Below are 14,696 nucleotides of genomic sequence, written 5' to 3' on the forward strand. Positions count from 1 at the left end.
GAGGGGCTCATAGCAGAGAGCAGGTCACCAGGCATAGGCGGTGACGAGGGAAAGAACCTGCGGTCATCATCATGGCCCAGTCCACCTTCACACCTCCCGAAGAGACCTGTTCCGCCCCACGACTTGCTGCTCAGTCAGCCCTGCCTTGTGTCCGACTGTCCAGAGTGACCCTTGACATCACTGCCCCGTCTCTCTCAAAGTCTATCACCGTCTCTTCTCCCGGCCCCATCACACCAGGCCCTGCCTGGTCTAGCTTTTGGGAAGTAATTCTTTAGAGAAAAGCCTGCAGGAATTGCGCCTTTCTTACCTAGATCCTTCCGACGCTTATATTCATTAATGTTAACGTTGATTTCCTTGACGGCGAGGACCGCGCTGGTTAAAGGCACTTTATCCGGGTGGGATTCTGGGGTGGAATTCAGCAACTCCATCAGCAGCAGCGGGTAACGCATTACTCTCTGTACAGGCTTGATGAGGAAGGAGCCCAGGTTGATGTAATTGGTGCATCCCCTGGAAAAGCAAGCAGACGAGGGCTCTAGTCAACGGCCAACACCGAGGTGTCTCTGGGCATCACCTGCTATCCCTAAAGACAGCTTGGTCTTTGACTGTGCATCTAGGTTGCATTCATTCAGTGAATACAGTCCTGTGACGCACAGCAATGGCTATACCCTGAGACATTCCATGTTAGTTGACTATGCTGTACTGATCCTACGAAATGCGCTACACACAGTGTGGCAGCCATGGTGCCCCCAGGGGTATGAGCTTCGGGAGCCATCATCACACAGGTGGCTAACCACTGACTGAGAAGCTGCTCCGTGGTGTGTGGCTGATATCCGGGCGCCTGATAATTATTAAGCACTATTATATGTGCTCAACAGCGACCACAAGATGTCCTTGTGGTGGGAAGAAAACAAGCAGTAAGCAAATTAATATACAAAGTGGTGATTGGTATTGGTAAGTGCTATGAAGAAAATGGCAAGGTATGCCTAGATTTCTGTCTATAAAGAAATGAAAGGGCTGGAAGAAATTCACTGAGTAAATGGTGTGTGCACCCGGCCCTGGGCAGAGGGGACTTACCATTCGTGGTACAGGCTCCTGCAGGGTGGGAGCATGAGGGGAAAAAGAGAGAATGCATTAGAGACAGCATCTGTTTTCTCACTGTTATCACAAGAAGCCTACTCTGAAGACAAAAGCCACACGGGACAGAGGAAAACTATGAACACCAGTTAGACAGTGAGCTACCATCTTTCTGGCTGCTTTGTGCCTAAAAAGCTGGCTCAGTTTGAGACAAATATGATTCCTTCCTTCCTTCCTTCCTTCCTTCCTTCCTTCCTTCCTTCCTTCCTTCCTTCCCTCTGATAAGGCCTCACTATATAGCATGGGCTGGCTGAAACTCACTGTGTAGACCATGTTAGATTTGAACTCACTGCAGTCCTGCCTCAGCCTCCTGGTGCTTAAACTAGAGGCATGTGTCACTATCCCTGGCCTGCTCTACAAGGGACACAATCAGGAAGTCACCTAAGATTTCCATTACACGATGGAAACCAGCAAGCTACAGCACAAGACACGTAATAACGAATCCCCTGTGTGTAAAGTAATGTTGGCAGGCAGCTATCACATGAAGATATGAACACGGGGGACGTCTGTGGGAGCCATGCAGGGGAGACCATCAAATCCCCTACTTGAGATCTGCCAAGTAGTCCTGAAGATGCTTCTGGATCTTCTCATCCTTGTCGTAGATTTCTAGCAGGGAAATGGCTTCATCGTGGTTCTGGCAGTAAACCCTGTACGTTCCCTCAAGTTCATCCCGGTGATCAAGAAACACAGGTCCTTTGGAGCACACACAAACATACACTAATGTCAGGACTACTCTCGGTTTCCTACATACAAAGTATATCAACAAATGTTACAGTCATGTATGTTCACCCACTAGAAGAAACAATAAATGTTGGGCAGTGGTGGCACACGCCTTTAATCCCAGCACTTGGGAGGCAGAGGCAGGTGAATTTCTGAGTTCAAGGCCAGCCTGGTCTACAGAGTGAGTTCCAGGACAGCCAGGATACACAGAGAAACCTTGTCTCGAAAAACCAAAAAAAAAAAAAGAAGAAACAATAAGACAATTCATCAGATTAATAAATTCCCCTGTGATAGCTTAAATTATATATTCAAGCTGGACTGTCACCCAGGTATTTACTTTTCAGAACATGTATTTACAAACTCTGCCTTGATATAGCTTCCAGCCCTTTTTATGAAGGCAGAGAACTGCATCTGCAAACACGCTACAACTCGTCATGTGACCAGGCCACGTAACCCTCTTGTTCTCTACTCTCCAGGAACATGAGTGCAAGGATGAAGAAATCCCTCCACAGCAGTGGTTTCTAACTCTGTGGTAACACAAGGGTACACTGATCTACTATACTGCTTTAGTCTGTAATGTGATGGTGCTTTTCTTATTTTGGAATTTGAAAAAAAAAATTTTAACTCATGTTTGGCTGCATGTATGTATGTGCACAATGTGTGAGCCTGGTGCCCACAGATGTCAGAAGAGGGCATCAGATCCCCCTGAATCTGGAGATACAGATGGTTGTGAGGCACCATGTGCATGTTAGGAATCAAACCCAGGTCCTCTCTACAGAAGCAAGTGCTGTCTGCCCGAGCTACCACTCCAACCGGCCCCTCGAGTGCGCTTTCTGCATGTGCTTTGTTGTAGGTAACAGGACACAGAAATGACTTGGCCTTCCCCACACGTTCACTCTGTGACAGAGGTAAGCAACTAGAAACAGCATTTGTGCCTCGCTGAGTGGAACTGAAACAAAAGGTAAATGACATAGTCTGTGTCAGTGACACAGATGTGTCAGTGACAAAATCTCAGGTTACTGTTTTCCCTACAGTCAAACTTAAAGTGAATGTTAAATTTCAGCTAGAAATCAGTAAAAATAAGTGAATGAGTAAGCAAATCTGTGATCTTTCTTTTCTATCTGGATTCATAGACTATAAGCAATCTATTCATAGGCTAACTGGTCTACAGCCAGTCAGGCATAGCACTGACCCTTAGGTAAGTTTCTACACAATGGTTTATTAATTTTATTTATGAGTGTGTATCTTCTGGTTCTCACAGAGGACAGAAGAGGGCATCGGAGCCCCTGGAGCTGGAGTTACAAGCAGTTGTAAACCACCTAGCATGAATGCTAGGGGCTGAACGGCGGGTGTTTTTAACTGTGGTGCCATCTCTCCAGTCCACAAGTAAAAGCAGCCGCCTCAACTCTCTGCCTTATCAGAAGTATTCTTCCCTTCACCCCTTCTCTCTGTGTAATTTGCTAATGGCTTCACAATGCTTTAATTTACCTTTCTCAGCCTCTCGGACCCTTCCCTCACGGGACGCTCAATCTCTTGTTCACTTACTACCTACTGAGGACATGGCCTTGAGGCTGTCTGCTGCTGGAGCTGAGATGTTCTCATGTTCCTGGTCCCCTTCTACATCACCGCCACCATCTCTGCCCCTCTTCCTAAGGCTAACCCTCCTGCCTGCATCTGAGCCTTTCTGTTCCTAAGGCCACACTACGATGCCTTCAGCATATCTGAGCCCACCATCTAACTTCTTGTTTGACTTATCAGAATGAAAGGAAGAACTACAAACACAGGCGCTGTAGTGTGGGTGGGGGCTGGGCTACTCTAAATCCTCACTCGCTGATGTAGCTCTTAGACTGACAGTAGCTGAGGCGTCTACTCAGAAACCTTGTAGGGCCAACACTGTCACTAACAGTATGACACCCTCACCTGGAAAGTTCTAGGAGACAGAAACACCTCAAGCCCGAAGCAACCCTCACACGCCTTAAAGCAAAGCTCTCCTTGTAAAAACCTAAACTCTCCACTTCACGAAAGGAACTGCCCTCACCAGAACGCAGCCAGGAAGGGGGAAGACTCTCAACAGTCTGAGACGATACTATTATGGGGACCCTCTTGACCTGACTGTGTCTGCCCACATCACCCCATGCTCCCACTGTCCATCTTCTAAGAGTGTAGCCCCTCAGTTCCCAAACACCGGCTGGAATCTAAGCCAAACCCGACACAAGTGGGAGCAGAGGGAACTCCCTCTGGTGAGGCCTGTTAAGCAGGGCCGCCCGAGGACCCAAACATAGCCCATAATGGAAGAAAATGGGCGATTAATCCTCTTTAGATGTCACCTAAATCTCTCGCTTCTTTCCTAATGTCAATCACCTGCAGGCACTGCAAACACACTGCATGATCTTACACACCAGCCTTCCTTCGTGCCTCATTACTGAGTCCAAGCTGGGTCACATGACTCCGACATGCGTTCCCACCTCACCTCCATACGACCAAGGTACCCAGGCTTTGCTTTCTAATTGCTCAACAACAATAACAACAGTGCTAAAGCAGCATATATAGTCCTCTGTGACTGAGTTTAACCATATGAACCTGGGTCTGAATGGCAGGCCTGTGAATTATGAACCAACTTATTATTATTACAGGCAAACTTCCTCCCCATTGTCTGTTAGACCACCTAAGGTTCCGGGGGCAGGGGTGGTGGAGGGGGGGTGGGAGGGAAGGGTTGGTTGGAATCTCTGAGATCCAGGCAGGCTGCCCATGCACTGGCTTCAGCCCACGGCTTTTCCCCCATGCCTCGAGGAAGGCAGGCCCTGACTCTGCTCTGACAGCTCCTGACACTCTTTCTAGCAGTCAGTTTAGACACAGGCATAGCAACTACCACCAAGGTATGCCAACTTAAAAGACTTTCTTTTATCTGTTTGAGACAGGGCCTTGATCTATAGTTCTGGCTAGCCTAAAACTCTCTATGTAGACTAGGCTAGCCAGAAGCGGGCTTTAGTCCTCTGCCTCTAAGTGCTGGGACTGCAGGTGTGCACCCCGTGAGCAGCTAAAATGGCATAGGGTCCCCTTTGCTAGATGTTGTTGAGTTGAATGGGACAGCTGCAACTGTGAAGGGCTTGTCTGATGCCACTGAAATAGCAATATTACAGAATGTCCCCTATCACGACATCCCGACAGAATACGGCAGAAGAGATGGAGGGCCACTTCTGAGATCGGGCCATCCTGGGTGCTCTCCCATGCTTGGCTCCTTCTGGTGACTCTGGAGCCATCCATTTGGAGAAGAGTCCACAGAGAGGCTCCCTTGACAAGGAATGGAGCCCGAGACGCAGAAGACAGCAGGACAGGCCAACAGTCCAGCTACACCCAAGAGGATACTAAGCTAAAGCCGTTCATCTTACCCACAGGGCCTGTGAAATGTATGTTTACTGCTTAAAGTTGCTAAGTGTCCACTAACATACACAGGGCAAGAGGAAATGGATAAACCCCTTAGGTTATAAGAATGATATGAATGTTCTTCTAATATTTTATATAAGTTATCCACAAAAAGATTTAAACCTTTGAGACGGGGGTCTCATGTAGTTCAGACTGGCCTCAAACTTGCTATGTAGCTTAAGAACTTCGGATCTTCCTGCCGCTACCACCTATGTGTACAGGTGTGTGAACATGTCAGCAACAAATACAGTGTAAATCACTACCCGGGAGACATATACACAGATTCAAAATATAAGTTTCTTTTTTTAAAAAAGTAGCTATTACTATAGTGTATTCTGATACTTTCTATTTATTTTATTGAAAAATAGTGACTGTGACCCACTAAGTTGATTTCATAACCCTCCAGTCTGAAATCATCATACTGTACGACACCACAAAGCTGACTGAGGTAAAAGAAAACAGGGAGGTCACGACCTCTGCACCAGGTAAATTGTCATTTCCCTATTACACCACCCGGCCTCAGAAGGGGCCCCTCTCCCACCACATCTGGGACCAAACAATTGCTTGAGCTCATACCTACAGCATCGGTGATTTCCAAGGCCGCCAACAACTGCTTTGAGACTTTAATCACTGTTTGCATATTTCCAAAAAGTCCTTCGAAATCAATGTTTGGTACCTGAACAAGAGAACAAAGCGTCAAGACGCACGGAGATGACGTTAATGACATCACTCACATTAGGAACTTTTCTCCAAGGTCATCTGCCTAACTTCTGCCTCGGTTCCAGAACAAAAGCATCCAGAACCGTCTTTGGTGTCATCCTTTGTCCCTAAGTTGTGGTCTGGCTCCAGAGTGTCCCCCTAGGGTTCTAAAGACCTGAGTGTAACCAGGAGGTAGGTCTTTCAGCAGGTGGGAACTACCTGGAGGAAAGCACATCACTGGAGAGCTATCTGAGGCCCCGCCCCTTCACACTCCTGGATGCTGGGATGGAGCAGCTTTGTTCTACTGCACTATCCCTGCCATGATACGCTGCCTTGCCACAGGCTTAAAAGCATCAGCACCAACCAGCCACAGGCGAAACCTGAAGCTGTGTGCAAGGCAGGTCGTCCTCCTTTCTTTTGGTTCTTTATTCCTTCACCACTGAGCCGCTCAATCTGCAATTATGGTACTGCAGTAGAAGACAGCCTTACTCCAAACTCAACACTTCAGGTGTAAAGGACCACGCTGGTGGTTGGTCAGGCTGCCTCTGTCTCCTACCTGTGCCTGCTGCAGGGGCACCATGACCCTCTCAATGCACATCTCCAGATCTCGGATGTAGTCTTTCTCCGTCTGCAAAAGCTCTGCCACCACCTTGGCTCGCTTCTCCAGCATCCTCTGCTCTGGCGTTTCAGTGGAAACAGACCCAGAGGGGGCCGCCAGGGATGAAGACTGGGAAGAGAGGAGCGTCATGTCTGGAAGAGGAAGGAAGACAGTCAGCAGCTGTGTGAAAGGAGGGCTCGCTGCACTTTGAACCAGGAAGTAGTGTTGTAGGAGGGCCAGGGCTTTCCCTACTGAGGGACAGCCAGGAGATCTGCTCAAACCATCCACTGTAAACACTGGCAGGGAGCACAGCAAACTCTCTGCAGGGATATCCTCCCAAGTATGCAAGGTCCTTTTCATCTTGTTCTCAAAAGGAGCTTGATCACCGGAAGAGGAAAATGCACTGCCTGCTGGCTCTTTGTAAAGTCGAAAGGAATGCCAGACTTATCAAGAACTAATTTTATTTAATCAGATACAAAACCTGCTCTATAAGCTCTGCAGCAAAACCACCAACCTGGGAAATGAGGACACTGATACAGCACATTGAGAATATTAATCTGGGGCAGTGAGATGGCTCGCCTGGTAAGCCCACTTGCTGCCAAGCCTGAAGACTAGAGTTTATCCCTGGGACCCGTAGGGTAGAAGGGAGAGACCGGACTCCCTCACCTTGTCTTCAGAACTCTACATGCTTGCTACTGTGGCACATGCACACCACACACATGCACACACAAAGCACATAAATAAATGTGACACAATGTTTTAAACATTATGAGAAAATTGCAGGCAAAAAAAATAATAATAAAAAAGAATATAATGAGACACACATAACAGCGCCAACTTGGGGAGAGAAAAGGAGTTACTGGGATTCACACCATTAGGTAGGGAAAAGACTTGTCTCCTAGCCGTCCCTAGCCAAACAGTATGAAGATGGTCGATTCACATGGTCCTAAAAGACAGATATAACACACTACAGACATTAAGTTCTTTAATCAAATTTCAGTTTTGAAAATTCTGCCAGGTGTGGTGGCACAGGGCATTAATCCAAACACTCTAAAGATGAAATCAGGGTGGGAGGTGGGAAGGAGTCTTTGGGAGCTTTGATGGACAGCCTGATCTACAGAGCGAGTTCCAGTCCCTCCAGGGCTAGCCATAGTGAGACCTCTTCTGAAGAAGAAAAATGATCCTTGGATGCAAAGGAGGGGATGCATGAAGAAAGGAGGAAGCGTCTGCTCATTTAAGAAATTGAAATAAAAATAAACGGAAGACGGCCGTGAAGCGATCTCCGCCGAGTTTCCTTTACGTTCTAAGACCAATTTAAAAATGACAAATTTGCTAAGTCAATCCAGTATGCTGTCTGGGCACAATTCAAAGCAAACAGAAACAGTTCGCACGGCTGGCCTTTCAGCAGACTGGATTCTCCAAAAATCTTTCCTGCAGCCCCTAATCCTAAAGAGTTAGGAATGTTAGTGTTTACAAATGGGGGCGGGAGACATCTTGCATTGCAAAGCAAGGAGGACCTGGCAGAGGGGGAGAGGGGTGAAAGGAGGAGGGGAAGGAGGAGGGGGAGGAGAGAAAGATCCTAACAAAGACAAGGCGGCCAGGGAAGGCCAGCCTGCCCAACCCGGACAACTTCAGTATCAAAATTAAGTCAGCTCTAATGCATTCTAATCCAGTGACTCAAACAGGAGCCAGGAGCCCACACCCCTAACACACATGATGGGGAAAAAGTCTCTCTATGGGTGGAAGTCAAACTGCAAAAACCAAAAAAACCGACAGATTAAAAAAAAAAAAGCATATTTTCAAGCCACCAGTAAATCATCAGTAGAGGACGGGTGTGGTATGCATGCCTCTAGCCCAGCCTGGTCTACACAGAGAATTCCAGGCCAAAACCAACCAAACAAAAACCCCAAATCATCAGTAGATGATGCTGGTGATAATGGTGGGGTTGAGATGATCAGGATATTGGCATAGTTTTAAATTAGTTATTATATATTACATGTTAATTTAAAAAATGAAAACAAAAAACCGTGACTACACAGAGGAGAAAGGACACTTTGACCCAGTAATCAAAATCAAGGTCACCAGTAAGGGGCAAATATATGACTTCCAAATATGCCTGGAAACATCATACACCCCTTTTGCAGTAAGTATCCTAGTCACAAATGTTGGTTTTGAAATGAGTCTTGAGGAAACATCAAACTCAAATTGAGAAGATATATTCTTCAAAAAAGCCAATGTCATGGACAAAAGAATTCTGAGGATAGTGTTCAAACGTAACTGGCCGTTCTGTGCTGGGTCGTAATTTGAAGAAGAAAAGTTCCAAACACAGCAGCATCTGGCAGCTGTAGATTAGGTAAGTGACTAAGGACGACATCAATGTAAACTCTCCTGCAGCAGTGAATCTTTTGTGGTCTCACGATAACACCCATACTTACTATGCTGAGAGTTTGCTGGTGCCAGGCCCTCAGTTTTACCCCTACCAGGCACATAACACATGCAAGAAACTCTCAGGAAAAGAGAAAGAATGAAAACATTAAACTTAACAGTGCACAGGGAAGCCAGGCAGTGATGGTACATGCCTTTAATCCCAGTGCTCAGAAGGCAGAAGCCAGTGGATCTCTGAGTTCGAGGCCACTCTACAGAGTGAGGTTTCATTCCAGGACAGAGCTACACAGAAAAACCCTATCTGGAAAAACCAGCCAACCAACCAAAGAGTGCACAGGGAGTTCCTGTTACCACGGCAATCTTCTTTCTATAAAGTGTATTATTCAATACATTTAAAAACAACAGCTACCGACAGCTAACATCTTTCTTAAACTTTATGTCACAATGAGTGGCAACATCTCATTCATCACGGTGCTAAGGTATCTTCAGAAATCAGCAGTACCACGCACACAGCTTATTTACTGCTGTGCTCGGAATGGAGCCCAGAGCCTGGCACAGGTTAGACAGATGCTTTCTTATCCCAACCTTGTAAGAAAATCCTTTAAATGAAATTGTTTGTTTTAAGTACTTTTTGTGGCCAGCCTTTATGGTACTTGTCTAGGTTTTTGGTTTTGTTTTGGTTGGTTGGTTTGGTTGGTTTGGTTTTTTTTTGTTTTTTGTTTTTGTTTTTCAAGACAGGGTTTCTCTGTGTAGCCCTGGCTGTGCTGGAACTCAGTTTGTATACCAAGCTGGCCTCTAACTCAGAGATCCTTTTTAAAGGCATAGGCCCAACACCACTCAGATTTAAAGTTACAGGTTCTTATTCCCAAGTAGCTTAGATCTTGTTAGTGGCAAACTGACAAGAGAAACTCACTAACACAAGACAATAAAACTCCAAAGAGAACATTTACTAATTCCAAGCACATGGGACCTAACTTACAAATTATACCCCTGAACTCACTTCATATGCCAAGGCTTTAAGGTTTGTGATGATATCACTCACTCCTACTTCACAAACTAAAAACCTAAGATGGAGAGGCTGACTGGCTCGTCCAAGGTTCTGTGGAAACACCAGCTCTAGGAATATCCTAAAAAGATGAAGTCCAAATGCTGTGTGCTTAATCCGGGGCTACTCTAACTGGATCCTTGCCTGGGCTCACAGGTGGAGCAGGCCAGGCGGGGCATTTCTTCTTCAAGTCTTTAACCCTCCCCTGGAAACTTTCTCTCTGGAAATCAAAGCTCTAGTAATGGCTGTGACTGGGAACACACTCCTCTTACTCATCAACCAGAAGCTGGTAGCCATGCTAGGAGATTCACATTTTATTTATATTAAAAATGAGAAAACTGTATCCTAGCCATTTTTTCTTCAACCTTCTGTAATGGTGATGACACATTTTTTCTCCAAACTTCCAGAATGCTTTTTTTTTTCCAAACAGGCTCTTGGCTACTCAAGACAAACAAACAAAACAAAAACAAAAAACTTCACACCCCGTTATTTAATAAGATAAAAGAATACTGTCTGCAAAACTGCAGTTTCCTTGGTACCCCTCCCAAGAATCTGACTCAGCAAATTTGGATGGGACCCAGGAATCTGATTTTTAACAAATCCACAGAGACCTTCCCACTCCACTGATAACCACTCTCCAGACAAAAATATCTGCTTTGAAATCACTCCAGCCGAGCGATGGTGGGGCACGCCTTTAATCCCAGCACTTGGGAGGCAGAGGCAGGCGGATTTCTGAGTTCGAGAGTTCGAGGCTAGCCTGGTCTACAGAGTGAGTTACAGGATAGCCAGGGCTACACACAGAAACCCTGTCTCGAAAAACCAAAAACCAAAAAAAAAAAAAGAAAAAAGAAAAAGAAATCACTTCAAATGTAAAACTGTTATCCCTTTAACCCACATACCTGCTATGAAAAAGGTCGATATACCATTAGGGTTGGGAGTATCACTCCAGGGTAGAGCTCCAGCCTAGGACGCTGGAGTCCAGACATGGATCAACATCACAAAATGAACGAACAAAAATTTCAGTATTCGAGAAACCAAGTGAGAAAGGACTTCACTTTCAACTAAGCTGCAGCAGTGACAGGCTCTGACTCTTACCCTGGGAGCCCTACAAAAGTTCACCCCCGGGCAAATTCCCCGTCTGTAAAACGAGGAGAACAACACCTGTTTTGCTGAGTCCTTGGGGGAATTGAAAACGGTAACTCAACAGAAGGTAGTCCTTTTCCCACGGTGGGTGAGATTCTGCCGTCAGCACCAGACGAGGGTGGGGTGCATACACTAGAAAATGCTCTGGGCATTGGTTTCAGAAACCCTAGCTTTCTCGACCAACAAAATCAGAAGCTGAGCAAGCACACCAAGAAAAGTGAGGCTCCATATGAACCTACCAAAAAAGAACTCGTGGGGACCAGCGGGCACCGTCTTCTTACAGGTGTTCAGGGGCTGCAGATGGCTGCACGAATTCAGTGATTTAACGCAAGGCAAACAAAGTATTTGCAGGGTTTAGGGGTAGTTGCTCTGCTTCCCGCCACTCCCCCCAACAAAAGCCAGTTCTCCCCTGGTCAGCGCGCTATCCTCAGATTCATTTCCACCAGCGGGTGGACCCATAGCTGCGTCCCATGGACAAAGTCAGATGCAAAACCAGGGCCTGTTCCCTGGCCAAGAGAGAGGTCGGCTATGCGCGGGAGGGGAAGCCCAGCGCGCCCGCCCTCGCCCCCGGTTCCACGCCATGCTCTCTGCACCGGGGTCCCCACTATACCTGCAGCCCCGAGGCCCCGCGCGCCGACGTGCAAGGATCAACAGAGGAGATGTACCTTCCCGGCACCCAGAAAGCGCCTTGGCCCCACCAGGGGCCACCAAACAGTGTTGGCCCATCCCCCGGCTTCCCGAATTTCCCTCTGAATCGCCCCAGGCACGCAGGCACGGCCGCGGGGCTGGTGGTAAAGGATGGAGCCGGACTCTATGCCCGCTGGACCAAGCACCCGCGCCTGCGCGCAACCCTGGTCACTTTCTCTTAGTCCTAAAGCCCTGGAAATTCCAGACACTATCAGCCCTTGACTTTTCAGTCATCTGCTAAACTTCGTTTGGGGAGGCTGTCCTTTCCCGGAGTGATAGACACTTAGGCAGCACTGTCTGCCCCTACCTTCACTCTGCCCTGGTCTTGCCAAGGGGACCCAGCTCTGCTGTAGGTACTACCCTAAGGAGGCAGAGAGGTTTCAGGTGCGCAGGTGTCAGGGCAGTCAGAATCCAGAACTAGGATAAGTGGCACCTGGAGCCCCTTCACAAACTACAAATACTTACACTTTAAAGCAACTAGGGAGAAGAAACCTTCAGTGTGTCATTCTGTGAATAAATGGAGAGGAAAAGTGCGGGGTGGGGGAGGATGAAAGAAAAACTTAGAAACATTGCCATATATTTCTAAATACACGCGAATAAAAAGTAAGTATTCAGAGAAAGTTCTGGAAGAGGAACACACCAATTTCATCACTGAGTCTGCCTCAGGGAAGTTGAGAGCAAAGGAGAGCTGAATCCAAGGTACTTTTGAAATATTGCTGAGTGCCGGGGCTGGAACCCAGGGCACCAGCTAAGCACTCCACTTACACTGCCAGCTCCCAGTAGGGTTTTTTTTTGTTGTTGTTGTTACAAAAGAGCATCATGAATTGTCACGGGGAAAGCAAAGCAAAGAAAAACCAACAAACAAAGTGATATCCCAAGATGTCAGTTTCACTGTAGGGTGAAACTCTAGGCAACCGAGAGACTGCCTCCGGTGGTGGCCCCTCCCAGAACTGACAAGTACCCGCCTCCCCAGGATGCAGGGTGAGCCATTGCTTCCTCCACCCTTAAAGGAGCACCTTCGAGGTTTTGAAATTTATTTAAACAGATATTTGTATGACGCTCAGGATACATGGCAAACGCTGCTTGCCTCCTCTGACAACACTCTGCCACCATTACTGCCATTTCTGGTGACAGCAGTAGAGAAATGGAGTAGCCAACTGGAGAACTGGGAGTGCTCCCATGGGCTGGCTGCCTTGGTCCAACTGACGCTGCTTTTCCTGCCAGTTGGGACCTAGACGGCACTTTTGGGTTTTGGTAGCCATCTGATTGCTAAGGATGGGGGGCAGGTTTTTTTTTTTGTTGTTGTTGTTTGTTTTTTGGTTTTTCGAGTCAGGATTTCTCTGTGTAGCCCTGGCTGTCCTGGAACTCACTCTGTAGACCAGGCTGGCCTTGAACTCAGAAATCCGCCTGCCTCTGCCTCCCAAGTGCTGGGATTAAAGGCGTGTGCCACCACTGCCTGTCTGGAGGGCAGTTTTTAAGTCAAATTCTACACAGTCTTCACTGCCCCTCATAAGCCATCACAACTGCATAGTGATGCATTTGGAACAAAGGCTGTATTCAAATGTCTATTAAACCTAAGTACAAAGCAAACTGTAAACCCATCAGATAAAATCTGATATCAATCGAAGTGAATATTCACTGAAATTCCAGAGATTCTGACAGAAATTATGTGGGGGAAGGGAAAGGCCTTTCATTTTAAAAATTAAAAGACCAGCAAAGAGAAACATAGACAGTAGATAAGTTTTCTCCAGTTCTTACTTTTAAATGGCATTTTGTTTGTTTATTTATTTATAGAAATACTAGAACTTGAACCCAGGACCTCGAACTCTACTCCTGAACTAAGCAGTTCTGACAGTTCAAACAGACCTTTTAGCACAGAGGTTCACTTTTAGGGGTTTATTGTGGAAATAACTGGACAAGTGCACATACATCTAAGATCAGAGATAGTCACCAGAGATGGAAGCCATTAAGAGCACTTGCTGCTTTTGCACAGGGCTCAGGTTGGGTTCCCAGCACTCACACATGGTGCCTGACAACCCTTGCTAACTCCAGTTCCAGGGCCTCTGGTGGTCCCTTCTAGCCTCTGTGGGCACTGCATGCATTTACTAAATACAAAATAAAGCTTAAAAAAAGAAAAGCAATCTTAGAAATCATCTAAACAGAAACAGCCAAATGTTCCTCCAAAGCAGCCTGTGTAAAAATAACTGATGGTGTGTCCATATAACAGAAACTAACTAGTACAGCCATTAAGACTTGTCTGCAGGGATGGGATGAGGCTCAGGCGGTAGAGAGGAGCTAGCTAACATGCACAAGCCCTGGGACTGTTCTCCAGCAAGTCCCAGCCCCAGGTGTGGTGGGCAAAGCTGTAAATTCCAACATTGGGTAGGCAGAGGGCGGAGTGTCAGAAGTTCAGGGTCACCCTCGGCTACACAGTGAATTTGAAGCTACCTTGGGAATACATGAGACTTTATTTTGATAGAAAAGGGGCTGGAGATATAGATGCATAGGTGCCTGTGTATAGATGTATATGCAATGATATTTAATGTGTGTTGTCGAAAACAATCAGTATACAAACCAGTTTATGAAAGAACTGTGAACCAGGCAGTGGTGGCGCACGTCTTTAATCCCAGCACTTGAGAGGCAGAGACAGATGGATTTCTGAGTTCAGGGCCAGCCTGGTCTAGAGAGTGAGTTCCAGGACAGCCAGGGCTATACAGAGAAACCCTGTCTCAAAAAAAAAAAAAAAAAAGTAAGTATACAGAGACCACTGAGTCATCCCTCCAGCTCCCAGGAAAGCTGCTAGAAATGCATATATTTGAAAAAGTATGGAAGGTGTGGACAGTGTGACCTTTTATGTATGTG

The 14,696-nt window shown here is 46.7% G+C and overlaps 1 protein-coding gene across 2 annotated transcripts in view; it reads right to left on the reverse strand.

Moving 5' to 3' along the window:
* The window catches only part of Dnmbp (dynamin binding protein), a 98,005-nt gene that overhangs the window by 24,434 nt on the left and 58,875 nt on the right, over positions 1 to 14,696 (reverse strand). For both annotated transcript variants that reach the window (XM_028774679.1, XM_028774687.1), the window contains 5 exons: positions 6,533 to 6,726; positions 5,854 to 5,953; positions 1,680 to 1,827; positions 1,075 to 1,092; positions 308 to 507 (listed from right to left, as the gene is read on the reverse strand). In XM_028774679.1, coding sequence (XP_028630512.1) covers positions 308 to 507; positions 1,075 to 1,092; positions 1,680 to 1,827; positions 5,854 to 5,953; positions 6,533 to 6,726 — 660 coding nt within the window. The remainder of the gene's footprint in view (positions 1 to 307; positions 508 to 1,074; positions 1,093 to 1,679; positions 1,828 to 5,853; positions 5,954 to 6,532; positions 6,727 to 14,696) is intronic.

The sequence above is a fragment of the Grammomys surdaster genome, unplaced genomic scaffold (genome assembly GCF_004785775.1).
Source record: "Grammomys surdaster isolate TR1022 unplaced genomic scaffold, NIH_TR_1.0 66, whole genome shotgun sequence".
Taxonomy (NCBI): Eukaryota; Metazoa; Chordata; class Mammalia; order Rodentia; family Muridae; genus Grammomys; species Grammomys surdaster.